Here is a 12,650-nt window from a genome sequence, read left to right as displayed (position 1 = left end):
AATTTAATTACCCTCTTGTGCTATTCCTTGCAAGCTCCTTTTGTTGCTTAAATCTTCAAAATAAAATTTATTTTTTCAATATTAGCTAGAGCTGAGCCACTTTTTCTTACAGGACCTCTTGCACAGGAATTATGTACAGAGAAAGAGAGCCACATACTGAAAACCACTGCCATATTTATTTAAGCCTACAGACATTTTTTTAGAACCTATCAGAAAAAGGTTTGAATTATAAGGAACATATACTCATCTCACCATTACTTGTCAGCTGAAGAGTCAATCAGCCAACTGAGTGTACGAACAAAGATTTATATTTAGAGGGCTGAATAGAAAAAGGTTGCAGTTAAAGCATAAAGTTCTCAAAATCTAGAAAATGCCAAAGCTAAGACTGCCCTCTTCTCAGTTTTGACTGAAATTGCTCTATCGCAGTAAATCTGAACAATATGCTCAGCATTCAGTGATCATCCCAAATATTTTAAGTTTGGCAATATTCTAAGGAACTGGTAACAATGCAAATACAAGGCAATCAGCTTCTCCTACAATTACCTTTCCCTACTTTACTACTATCATTTTAGTTGGATGGAGAAAGTCAAGACCTTTCCAATGTATTAACTAACTTGAGGATATACCTTAATCTTTATGTTACGTGCTGTATTCTATTCCACCACATTCCTTCTCTGAAAAAAAAATAGGATTATCAGTCATTTCCTGTGGACTGGAAAGAAATACAGACTTGAAAGGCTTGCAAGAGCAATTTAATATTGGAGCAACTGCACTGTTCATTTTCTGTATTCATTTCTCACCAGCTGAGTTACGATCTCTTGTGTACAAGGGAATCTGCTTATCACAGGTGGGTCTAAAGCTTTTGGAAGGAAAAGTCCAAATCATTCAATTTCTTGTGGAATTACAAAGAAAAATGCAGCTGAGAAAAAAAACCCCACGCAACCAAACCTCCTTCTTCAAGTGAACACATGTAAATTAACTTTCAAGAAATATAACAAACATCTGGTCAGTCTTTCCCCTCTGCTGGTTTGAGGATTTGAGAACAACATGCTCCTTGGGCCAGAAACTGAGAAATTAGAAATAAGCAAACTTAATTTGGATCTGTGTTTGCAACTGTTTTCGAAATGCCTTGTTTCTCACTTTGCAACAGGTAAGAGAAGGCCAAATTTACTGATTTCTCTTTCTATTCATATCTGGAGCAATGCAGCATAAGCTGACAGAGTCAACTGCACATCTCCAGGACACGGGAAGCATGGGAGAACAGTTTCTCCTCCCTCTGAGGATATCCAGAGCAAGCGTATTTGAAGGAAGGTTTATTGGGCATTAAAAGACTTTTAAGACATGTTCCAAAAAATCCTCCTGTGAATATGTAAGCGAGAACCAACAGAATGAGAAAACAGTAAGAAGATTGAATTTTAGTTAGCCCAAGACAAAATAAACTGAATAAACTAAAGAAAATTTTGAAACAATATAGCAGTAAGAAGAGAGGCTAGTATTTATTGTATACATTGAAGATGTTCTGATTACAAATGTATTTTAATTAACTACTTGTGACAGTATCACGGGACATTACCCAATTTTGTTAGCTGGGTTTCTTCCTCAAAAAAATGAACTTCAAGCTGCGGAGACTTTAACCTTAACAAGACTTCACACATTAGAGTTCTTGGAATAGACCACTTCCTTAAAAATACATGAGAATCAAGTTTTAGAAGACTTTAGCTTAGTCTGTGATCTTGCAATTTATTCTGAGGTCTAGTCCTAAAGAGATATATGTATTACTAGACTTACGTACCTCAGCGGTAGCAATAACAACTCAGTTTTCTTAATAAGAACAAGGACCTTTTAATCAGACTGATTTTTCCTCTCCATTTTTTTATAAGAAGATTCTTATGGTGAGCTATTTGTGTTTTAAATTCAGTGTACAATATATGGACATCCAGATCTCAGCTTTTTAACACCACTGGCACATAATTAAAGACATAAAGCAAGACAAAAATCAGCAAACTTGTGACATTTCTCAAGTCATTACTCTATATAATTATTTTAAGGCCTTGAAACTTATAACCCCCCAGTACCTAGACATGCACAGCTCCAAACACATGTCCCTAGTTGTTGCAGAGATAAATGGGTTTCATAGAATCAAATCATAGACTCAAAGGGTGCTTAGAAAAAGTCTGTTGCTGACAACTCTCTTACACACCAGGACTGAAATTTTAGCTGATCTCAACTGTCTCAGTACTGACACAAAAGATGTACAACCCCTTAAGTTAAAAGATCCATCACATACAGGGCTTCGTCCTCAGACACAGTAAATCCAAAACACTTTATATATTTATACACATGTATGCATGAACACACATACATTCACCCACATGTGTTTTCTATGCAAAACAAAGTCATATCATCCTATGCCAGGATTCCTGTTCAGCTTTATCATGTTCTTGATTTAATCCACACTTGGACCATGCAGGCTACAGATCAGTGCAATGGATTCATCAGCAAAAGGGTAATTTACACTAGCCATTTCTAGAAATAAGACACTGATGTAATGGTTATATAAGTCTTTGCACGTCTTCATTAGTATCTCTGGTGGTCTGGAGTGTGCACAGAATGTGGTACCAGTGTATAACTATCTTTTCTATCTACAGCATTGGAATGATAACAACAAGAAAGCATGCATGCTTTTCCTTTACTGCAGATACACAGACTACAGAAGGATTTCAAAAATAAAAAAATAAATAAAATCTGCATGCTCTTGATTCTCCCACACTTATTACCAACTGCTATGTCTTCTACCACAAATATTCTCTTTGATGTTAACAAGAAAGATGAGCTGCAAAGGCTGCAAGAATGCTTATGCCCATTACTGACTTAATTATAAACTTGTCTGACTATAAACAAAAGAAAAATAAATTGTTTGTATGCCCTGGCCAAATTCCTAAGGCTATAAAGTAAGCATTCCACTATTTGTCATAAGAAGCATTTTATATTGCCATGAATGTAAACACCTGCAATATTAAGAACTGTACCCAATACACATTTAGACAACAAGGTCTTTGGCATGAATTTTAGTTATATAGATGACCTGAAACAGAAGCAGGAGAAAAAGATTCATGTATACAAGAAAGTACTGATAGCCCTTGGAAATGCTCTTTATATGAAATACTATGACTACAGTCACAGAGAAGGTATCCTGATGACACCCCAACTACCTGTACTAAATTGATATAGCAATAAGGAAGTAAACTGGAAGAATTTAATTCATCAAAAGTAAGATAATGGAAACCACTACTGAATACAAAACAAAACCACTAAGAACAAGAAACAACACTAACTATACACAGTGCAAATATTTCAGCTATTTCTCAGGATCTAAGCAAGTCAAAATATATTGTACTACTCATCAATTCATACTTTCCATACTTACACTAAAAACTTATTTTTCGTAGTTAAACATTTCTGTACTTTGACATATATTATCAAAAGAATAAAGAAAACATAATATATGCTTTAATTTTTGAATAGGAAACAATTTCTTCAAATATGTATCTGTTTAATCCTGGTAGTAAGCTTAGGCTTATTGTTGTTTCTGTTTTCATAATTTGAACATATATTGCCTTGAAATTTTCTTACGTGGAATTGCTCCTGTAGACATTTCAGCATAAAAGTCAATGCACAAACAGTATCTTCTCTGCCCTAGAATTACACCTTCACACTTCACATCAGCTTCTACTTTACAACTAAGTTGTTTGTTCTTTTTTTTAAATCTTACCCCAAGTTTCCAAAGAATCTTCTAGGAGTCCTGCAGACAATGTGATCGAAAACTTCTATTTGACTACTTTCATCCTGCAGGCGCTTTGAATGACGGTTCAGATGAGGAAGAGCTTTTTCACTGTTAAAGTGTAATTCTTCGGCTGTAAATTTCACACTCCTTACACGGAGACCACATCCAGGCTGATACACTGAAAAAATAGTTTAAAAAAAAAATATCTTTCACCATGCAGAAACATGTAAATATGCATCAACTGAAGGAGCAAATGTCTGTAATGGTTTTCTTTTTTCTGCTTTTGTAACTCTTGGGCAGGATCATCAATATTAGCTGTAAAAGAAAGGATGCCTGAGCTCTGCGTTCAGATCTCAAACATACAAAGAGGTCTGTACACAGGTGTGAGCCTAGGAATCAAAGTTTTACAGAAACATCCATTTTTTAAAACTGGGCCCTATATCGGAGCGTAGGCAGGGAAGAACAAGTCATTTTTAGCGGACACCTTTTTACTTCACAAGGGTAACAATTCTCAAAACAATTCCCCATACAGTTTTATTCTTTGTGTGTCCTTTTTATCAACATGCTGCTAGACACTTCTCTATCTTAACCCATGAGCTTTGTGATCGCACTGCACAGAACACCACTCTTTGTCAGGAGACTGCACTGTACCACGAGGAAAAAGCAACAGCTCGAGCAGCGTGCACATATATTTCCAACTGCTCTCTATACAGTGAGACAAACTGTAAAAGAAAAGAAGTTATCTGCATTGTAAAGCAGGACAGCAGTATTGTTTTGAACTGTACGCCGCATGCATTTCAGCAACGTGAAAAGGACAGACACCTGCTTTTTGACTTCCAAGTCACGTAGTCTGTAAAATAACAGAGTAAACCTGATCTGATGAATTGTCCAGCATAGGAGTAACATTAACAGTTTCTCAAACATCTTGTGGATTATTTATTATAAAGGTTTTCTGGTATGAAGACTAACCGTGTTACAGAGAGTGGCAATACCTCACTTTGTAACTGTACAGCCTGTAAATTCACACTGGAGATTTCCTACGGACACCGCGCAGTGTTCAGGAAGCCAGAGATGGAATCAACATTACCAAGCTTAAATCTAAGATAAATCTAATTAATGGCTGAAGAATTATCGTGCTTTTTAACTAGAGAAGGGCCTCCTCCATAAAGCTCATCTCGGTAGAAATCCGTTCTGCAGCCTGCGAGAGAGGGGCCAAGCCTGGTGTGCTGTGAGAGACTCATCCCCATCTGCAGTGTGTATGTGGAAACTAGTCATCTCGGATGATTCAAATCTTGCAGAGACAGGAATTCCTGTTGCCCTGCTCACACAGATGCTTGTGGACAGCTCAAAGACTCCCGGAACAGTGTTTGAGTATCTTGGCAATTTAATCTTTAGTGGTTATTACAGTGCAAGATTTACCTTTATAAACGCTTGTCCCAGATAGGTTAAATATGTAAATAAAACCCCACATGTATTTAATACAATTAAATGTATTTTTATATTTAAATTATATGCAATAAAATTAAATATATGAAATATTACATTAACTGTATCCACGTAGAATACACAAACATACAACTTTCTATAGAAACATATATATCTGTTGTACTCAGCAAGCAATTTGTACAGTGGCAGGGTGATTAATTTCTATCCATACTTCCAAACGCGTGTCTTAGAGCATTAACGTATACTTTAATTACTGTGCCAAGCAGATGAGCACATAATAGCAGCTATCATTTTAGAACTTTAGAGACATGGTTCACTATTTGAAAAAACCCTTCTTAGATGAACATTTGCTTTACAAAAGCAACAGACTCTTGATCTTATCAATGTTGCTTAATTTTAAAATCAAATCACAAATTTCATGATATTTAGTATTGTTCTTAAAGCCTTGGCTCCTGCAGTTATGCAATTACAAGGCACTTAACAATTTTTAAGACTAAGTATATCTCTAACCCTCGTGTTTTATGCTTAAAATGTGTATCTCAGCAGCTCAAAAACCACCCAGCAAAGTAAAAGAAACTCTACAGCGTTTTAACATCTTACAGCATTTAAACTATGTCATGATTTTCAAATCCAGGCTAGTATTTTCCTAAATTAATACCTGAAATTAGTAACGCCACACTATTAACCCAGGAATCTGCTGTGAAGGCCAAGGCCAGGCCGGCCAACAGCATCAGCTTCTGGCAGCATTTCTAGCTGACGGTCAGCAAAAATACCCATATAGCTTAGACCAGCTTGGAGAGAGCAGTACGGGCTCACGCGCAGCCATCAAGCCTGTCCTGGCTACAACCATCACGGGGACCTGCACGTGAGAGCCCCAGCGACACCCCGACAGGCCTCCTGTGTCACTCACCGGCTCGCTGAGCATTACCTCAACGCAGACAGAGTAAGGAGGAGGACCCCCAAGATGGTCGGGGGCTGGAGCATTAGCCCTGTGAGAAGAGGCTCAGGGAACGGAGCTTGCTCAGCCTGGAGAAGAGAAGCCTTTGGTGATAGCCTTTCCATACCTGAGGGGAGGTTACTGAGAAGTCAGAGCCAGGTTGTTCACAGTGGGATGTGGTGGGAGAACCAAGAGACAACAGACTTAAGTTGAAATATAAGAGGTTCAGGCTGGAAATAAGAAAAAAAACTTTTCCGCCATGAGGTCAGTCCAGCAGTGGAAGAGGCTGCACAGAGAGGTTGTGCAGTCTCCATGCTCAGAGGATTTCAGGACCCAACGGGATGAAACCCGGAGCAACCTGGTCTGATCTCACAGCTAACCCTCCTTTGAGCAGCAGGTTGGACATCCTGAGGTCCCTTCCAACCTGAATGATGATCCCACCATCATTCTGTGTTGCTGATCACTGCTGCCTAACTTTCATGTTTTCTGGAGCTGGTCTCTTCTCACAAGGTTTTATTTGCTCTGTTCACTCCTTAGAGTCCTTACTCTCAACACCCTTCAGGCCCCAAAAGAGCATCTTATTTGACATCAGTGTTTGTTTTTTCTTGAAGAGCCAACTGTTCTTTCAGGCACTTGAATCCCGAAGTATTTTAGCAAATACTCTGAAATCCGTGAGTTCATTCTGGACTGTATTTGTTATTATCTAATGAGTAACCTTCCTACAGTATCAACATGCAAACCAGAAGGCATGAAACACCTGTAAAAATTTTTCCTCATCATGAACAAAATCCAACTTAGTTCAGGGCTTTTCCCTTATCTTTAAAAACAATACAGCCTTGTATCTGACCTTGACATACCCTTTCTTCACAGGGGTCAAATCAGCTGCTAAAACTGCTGGTATAAATGTATTTCCACTATTTTTTTCCTGCCTATGTTCTACATTTTTAGTTCCCGAAGCATACTGTGGAGACCAAGAACAGCCCTGTGCAGGCAGGCGGCTTTCCACACAAGAAAATCAAAGCACATGCACAGCAAGACCCATGAAGTAGATCTCCACACATGTACCTGTTTTTATGACTACTATAACTGTTACAGAGCGTAACAACATAAACACAATATACAAAGGAACTGGGAAGCAACAGTGCTGAGCCAACTACAACTTCAACTGACATTTGAAAATGCTCGTTTGGCTCTTACATGAGGTCCTGGGTACATATTGATACACAGAGTTTATTATTCAAGTCTAAAAATAGTGAACTCACTGAAAAAAACTTACTAGGAATAGTAAGAAATATACAGTTACAACAGGCCACCCCAAAGCACTTCTAAAACACAGTGAGCACAAACCTGCTAAACTTTTATCAGAAGACCACCTTCCCTAAAGCAACTGATTTTCATCACTTCCTGAAGTGCTTTTGCTTGATTTCTTTTTCTTGTCCAGCTGTGCCCTAACTTCATTTTACTAATGTATATAATTTTCCCTAAGAAAACATTAAGTGGGTAAATCAGGTTCCTGCTCCTGGCACCAAGATATTAGTGAGCTCCATCAGCTATTAAGGGGCTCCAAACTATGGCAAACAAGTCCCCCAAGGCTCATTTAGGAAAAAAATACAAAAAACACAGGTCTACTCTTGCCAGAGTGTCTGCCTCTTACATTCATAGAAACCTGTCTCAGAAGAAAAAAAATAAAATCTTTATTATGTATGAGGTACAGACCATCTGCAGTGGGCTCCAAGAGCCAACTTAAAAGAAGTGGGAGGGAGGGCAGTGTTCCCAGCTGCATTACCAGTGAGCGAAGAGCTTGAGACTCAGAAGCTGTTTGTGAGTAGGAAAGAGATGGTGGGTCAGGATGAAGGAGGATGTACAAGACCTGTCATCATAAAGGATGAAAAAAAAACGTTGTTACGTACATACTGTGTGTAGGGGTATATGGAGAAGGGCAACAAGAACAAAGAAAACCTGGTGAAGACACAAAGATCAGCCCATAAAAAGAGTTTTCTAGGAGTGCTCTCACCCTGTCACCGTGGTGGAAGAAGCACACAGAAGGTAAGAAGGGATGATAATATTATTGCTCCAGTTGTAATATGCACCACTGAGCTCTTCGTGACATGGGAAGTAAGAATGGCAACAGAAGTAAACTGGTAGCAATGAAGAATTTGAGGAGGTTTGCTTTTTTACTCATTCTTTTAAAGCATTAAACACAGCTTTCCACATTAGTCTTACAAATTTTCCTACTTCTCTTGACACCTCTTTTCACTGCTGCCACTACACATACCCATATTAGCTATTTACTATTACGCATACCGTTACAGCTCTATAGTGTTTCATTTCTGAAAATGAAAAAATAACCGTTTTTTAATTTTAACCACTGAAACTCAGTTACATTTAATCTTCCCACCAAAAAAAAACCAAAACCCAACTCACGAGATTCTAACTTCTAGCAGCTTGCCTATGCATTTATGTGTTTGCAGTTCAATAAACAGGTGATAGTTACATGAGCTATAAAGGAACTGTGATTAGGTAAATATGAGTAAACCTTTCGAAGTGACTGTTGCTGACTCTGTCAGGAAGCAAATCTATTTACCTCTCTATTCAAGCCAAGAATCATCACAAGTATTTGTCCTGTTATGTAAAAATTTACTGGCTTTTTAAACACTACAAATTAAACCCTGGTTTCACCGATACCCCTGGCTAAAACCCCGCTCATCTCTCTGGAGGAGGATGGGATTTCACCTGGAATTTGAATCTATATATGGGCTGATGCTGTAAATACTTACCCACGATGGAAGGGGCACGGACATTTGAGCTCTGGTGAACCTTGTCACACACTGAAGACACTTTTCCCAGCGGTCTGCTCCACCTAGCTGCTGGAGATGAGGGCTCTCCATGCTGACTCAGCAAACACAGACCTCAGGCGTACTCCAGCAGCTTAGCAGAAAATGATTCATTGCGAAGGGTTGGAGCTGAACCTGGGGGTTTTGCAATGAAGCAGCTAAAGGTGTGGGCACACGTTCCCTTCTGGAAATTCTGCTAAGGAAGCACTAATCCCCAGTCAAAGGGTGGAGCAGGGAGTTTGGGGCAGTAGCAACTTAAACCACTTCAAGGAGGTTTGCCAGAGCTTGTCTGTCAGCGCTGGAGCTTTACTCCTGTAAAAAGTCCTATCAACTTCAAAGGGACTGCATGCACCACTGCAATTAGTGACATCCACGCTTGCAAAGAAGACTGAAGCCTAATTAAAATGCATATTTTTTAAATGCACACAGTGATATCGCTTTCATTTTGCTGAAGTACTACAAACACCGGGAGAAAGAGTGCAAGATTATTGTGCTTAAATTTGCTTATTTACTTAAAATAAGGTCAATTTTGCCTAAATATGCCAATATGCATAGAAAACTGTACCCCTACAAGTCTATCCTAATCTGTATACACTACCATAGACGAGCCCTTGCTATAAAAATGCCATTTTATCCATGTATCTAGGAATATGCTTATGCCTAAGCAGGGAATTTTAAGTTGTTTCCCAGACTGTTCCTGTATCCAACTGCAACCTGTTTATTTTGACCTCAGTTCTTAGAAACTGTTGATGCCACGGTAGAAATATGCTGTGTGTTCCAACAGGCAACAAACAGTCCTAATGACAGAATACTCCATCTGTGCTGCCAGAGCATACAGCCTCAGTCTATAGCTCGTATATGCTCTAGCTGAGCACAAAGCCTTGAAACATGGGGAGAGAGCAGGAACGTAACCTGCACCCCAGCTCATCTTGCCAGGTGTATACATTCTGATGTGACAAAACTACCCAAAATAGGCCTTTGTAGAGAGTCACAAGTCAGCCAGTTTACACCGATACAATTCAAATGCACCAGCAGCACTTTTATCCTACCCTCCCTGTTCTGATTTTATTAAGTACAGGCTTTTTCAAATCTTTCAAAACTACAAAGTAAAGAAAGCTGACTTAAAATTGTCCAGTGCTATCAAAAGGTAAGAGTTAAAGTGTGCAGAACATATGGCACTATTTACAGCAGGCTAACACACTGAATTCAAGGGAATTTTCCATCAGCCTCGTACTCTGGAAAAGGTATATTACAGAAAAATGCATGTGGGGATCCTTTAATTTTTCTTGCATCTTCTCTTCTTATATGATGCAGCTGTGGAGCAACACCCACTGGTATTGGTAGCATGAAACAGCGATCCTTTCCTTTTACCAAGGTCTGGTACCAATTACCATGGATTTAGAGGCACTATATAAAAGACAGTGCTGATTTGTTTCTAAATTTGTATCTTGATTAAACTGTCAGACTATAGCACAAAAGCAGAGCTTACCTGCCTTTAAAATGCTGCTACAATAAATTATCCAAGAAGTGCAGTACAATTTGAAAATGCTTATAAATGGATCAATACTACGCTTTCTGCTTAGATTTTATATTTTGGTCATGCCAAATCAAATGGAATAGAAGCAGCATTTTATATTCAAACTGTAAACTCAGTATGTTCCAAATAAAAACTGTATGTGAGGAGAGACTGTGAAGCAGGATTCTAAAAATCACCCAAGTTGGCCAAGAGAATAACTGCATTATTATCTTCCAAATTATTTTTTGGTGTATTTTGGTTCACAAAAAAAGCAAATATGAAAGGCCAAAATTCATATTCTCAGGAACACAGATGTAAACCTCCATGGGTCAGAACAGTGTTTTTTCAGCATTTACCCCTGTAAACAGAGCAGAAGTTGGTCTCGCCCTGTTAAAGCGAAGTCATTTCCCCCAGAATAGCTTTAATGATACTGAATATATTTTAACTATCTAGAATTTCAACATCTAGGATTAGTGCTGTAAACATACATAGGGACTGCGGTCTAATGAAAGAAAAAGTCAACATAAACATGGCGAAGCAAAAGCCAGATCAGCCATGCAGAACTTCCAAAAAGTAGCTTAGGAATTAAACTACGGTTATTAAACTACAGTTATTAAAACTTTAACAGTATACTGAACCACTCTGTATAGTGCAAATATTATATATTTTTAAAAAAAGAGATTAATTTTCAATCATGTTTACAAGCCATCGCTTTTCCTAAAGCTTCTGCTTTTTTTGCCAACGTTCTTGTATGTCCTAACACAATTTTTCTACTTACTTTTATTGGGCATCCATGTAAGAAATAGCTATTCTAAAGTAACTAATTAGCATGCACCCTTCCAGAGAGAGAATATATGATAGAAGTATTACATAGTGAAGTTCAGGCATATTTTTATACCCTCAAAAGAGGGTAATTGATCCTCCCCTCTCCCCAGTTTCAAATGTGGAACTTGGCTGCTATGGGTTCTTTCCCACACAAATCAAGCCTTAGCTCTTTTGAATTGAAACAATATGGGATGATTATTGTGGGAAATTTTTTACTGTTACTGTAATTTAAAACTTTCTGTACCCAATTTTGCATTTTCTATAAATCAAAAACCCATTTCACTTAGGGCTACAATTAAACAGAGGAAATCAAAGACTAACTTCTAAGCGAGTCTTGCTATTAATCATAGGATGAACTAGTAGTACAACTACTTTTACTGCAGTTTCTTTCTGCCTGAGAACTACATTTTAATCTAAAGCTTGAGCTCTTTAGAAGAGACTGTGTCACAGACGAGACAAATTAAATAAAGGTATACTAAATGGTATAGCATTGCATGCTATTTAAGATGGAAGAAAAAACCCAAAGCATTCAGACTTCTGTAGTAACTCAAAAAAAAAAAATCACTAGCTACAATGCAATCAATCACGGTTATTTATAGCAGCCTCTCTCACCTTTTGACACAACAGAAGCCTGCTAAAAAGTACAGCGCTGGCAATGTTTGCGCCATTGCAACGCTACTACAGAGACAACTACTCAGGGTCTGATGCTGCAATTACAGAAGCTCTCGTGCTTTTTTCTTTCACCAGAAGCAGCCATGGAGTCACGTCTTTTACTTTACGCATCTGAGCTGAAATATCTTTTTCTCCTTTTTAAAGAATGATTTACAAAAGCAATTGGTTTCAACATCAAAATTTACATTTAAAATACGACACGCAAACACAAAATTAAAATATTAGTGAAAAATAAAACTGTGTGGAATATGTAAACTTTGGGCTTCTGTTTTTTAAAACTGGAAGTCAAAATGATGCATTTCTATTTCCTAAAAAGAAAAAATGCATCTTGATTGCTAGACAAAATAAAATATGAACCCTTAAATCAACAGAAAGACATGTTTCACCCAGCTGCCTATTTTTCTTTTCCTCTGTCTGTTTCTCAAACAAATTCTTTTCATGTCATTACTGTTTTTCAGTGCCCAGATATTTTTAGGGAGAGGTTTAATGCCTCATGGTGTTACTCTGCAAAACTCCTACAGAGGTGCAAGTCACCGCATAATTTTCAGCAGTACGTCCACAGTAAGAACAAGCAATAGTAATTTATTCATAAAATACATACTCAAAATAAAAACTGGCTTCCAGTTCAACACAGTC

At 38.0% G+C, this 12,650-nt stretch overlaps 1 protein-coding gene across 2 annotated transcripts in view; it reads right to left on the bottom strand.

Moving 5' to 3' along the window:
• LOC141923921 (uncharacterized) overlaps positions 1-12,650 on the bottom strand; it is a 127,172-nt gene that overhangs the window by 77,200 nt on the left and 37,322 nt on the right. For both annotated transcript variants that reach the window (XM_074825632.1, XM_074825631.1), the window contains exon 4: positions 3,773-3,962. In XM_074825632.1, coding sequence (XP_074681733.1) covers positions 3,773-3,962 — 190 coding nt within the window. The remainder of the gene's footprint in view (positions 1-3,772; positions 3,963-12,650) is intronic.

Source organism: Strix aluco, chromosome 5, assembly GCF_031877795.1.
Source record: "Strix aluco isolate bStrAlu1 chromosome 5, bStrAlu1.hap1, whole genome shotgun sequence".
NCBI lineage: Eukaryota > Metazoa > Chordata > Aves > Strigiformes > Strigidae > Strix > Strix aluco.
Note: the sequence above shows the minus strand (reverse complement) of the source record. Positions and strands in the feature narration are given on the sequence as shown.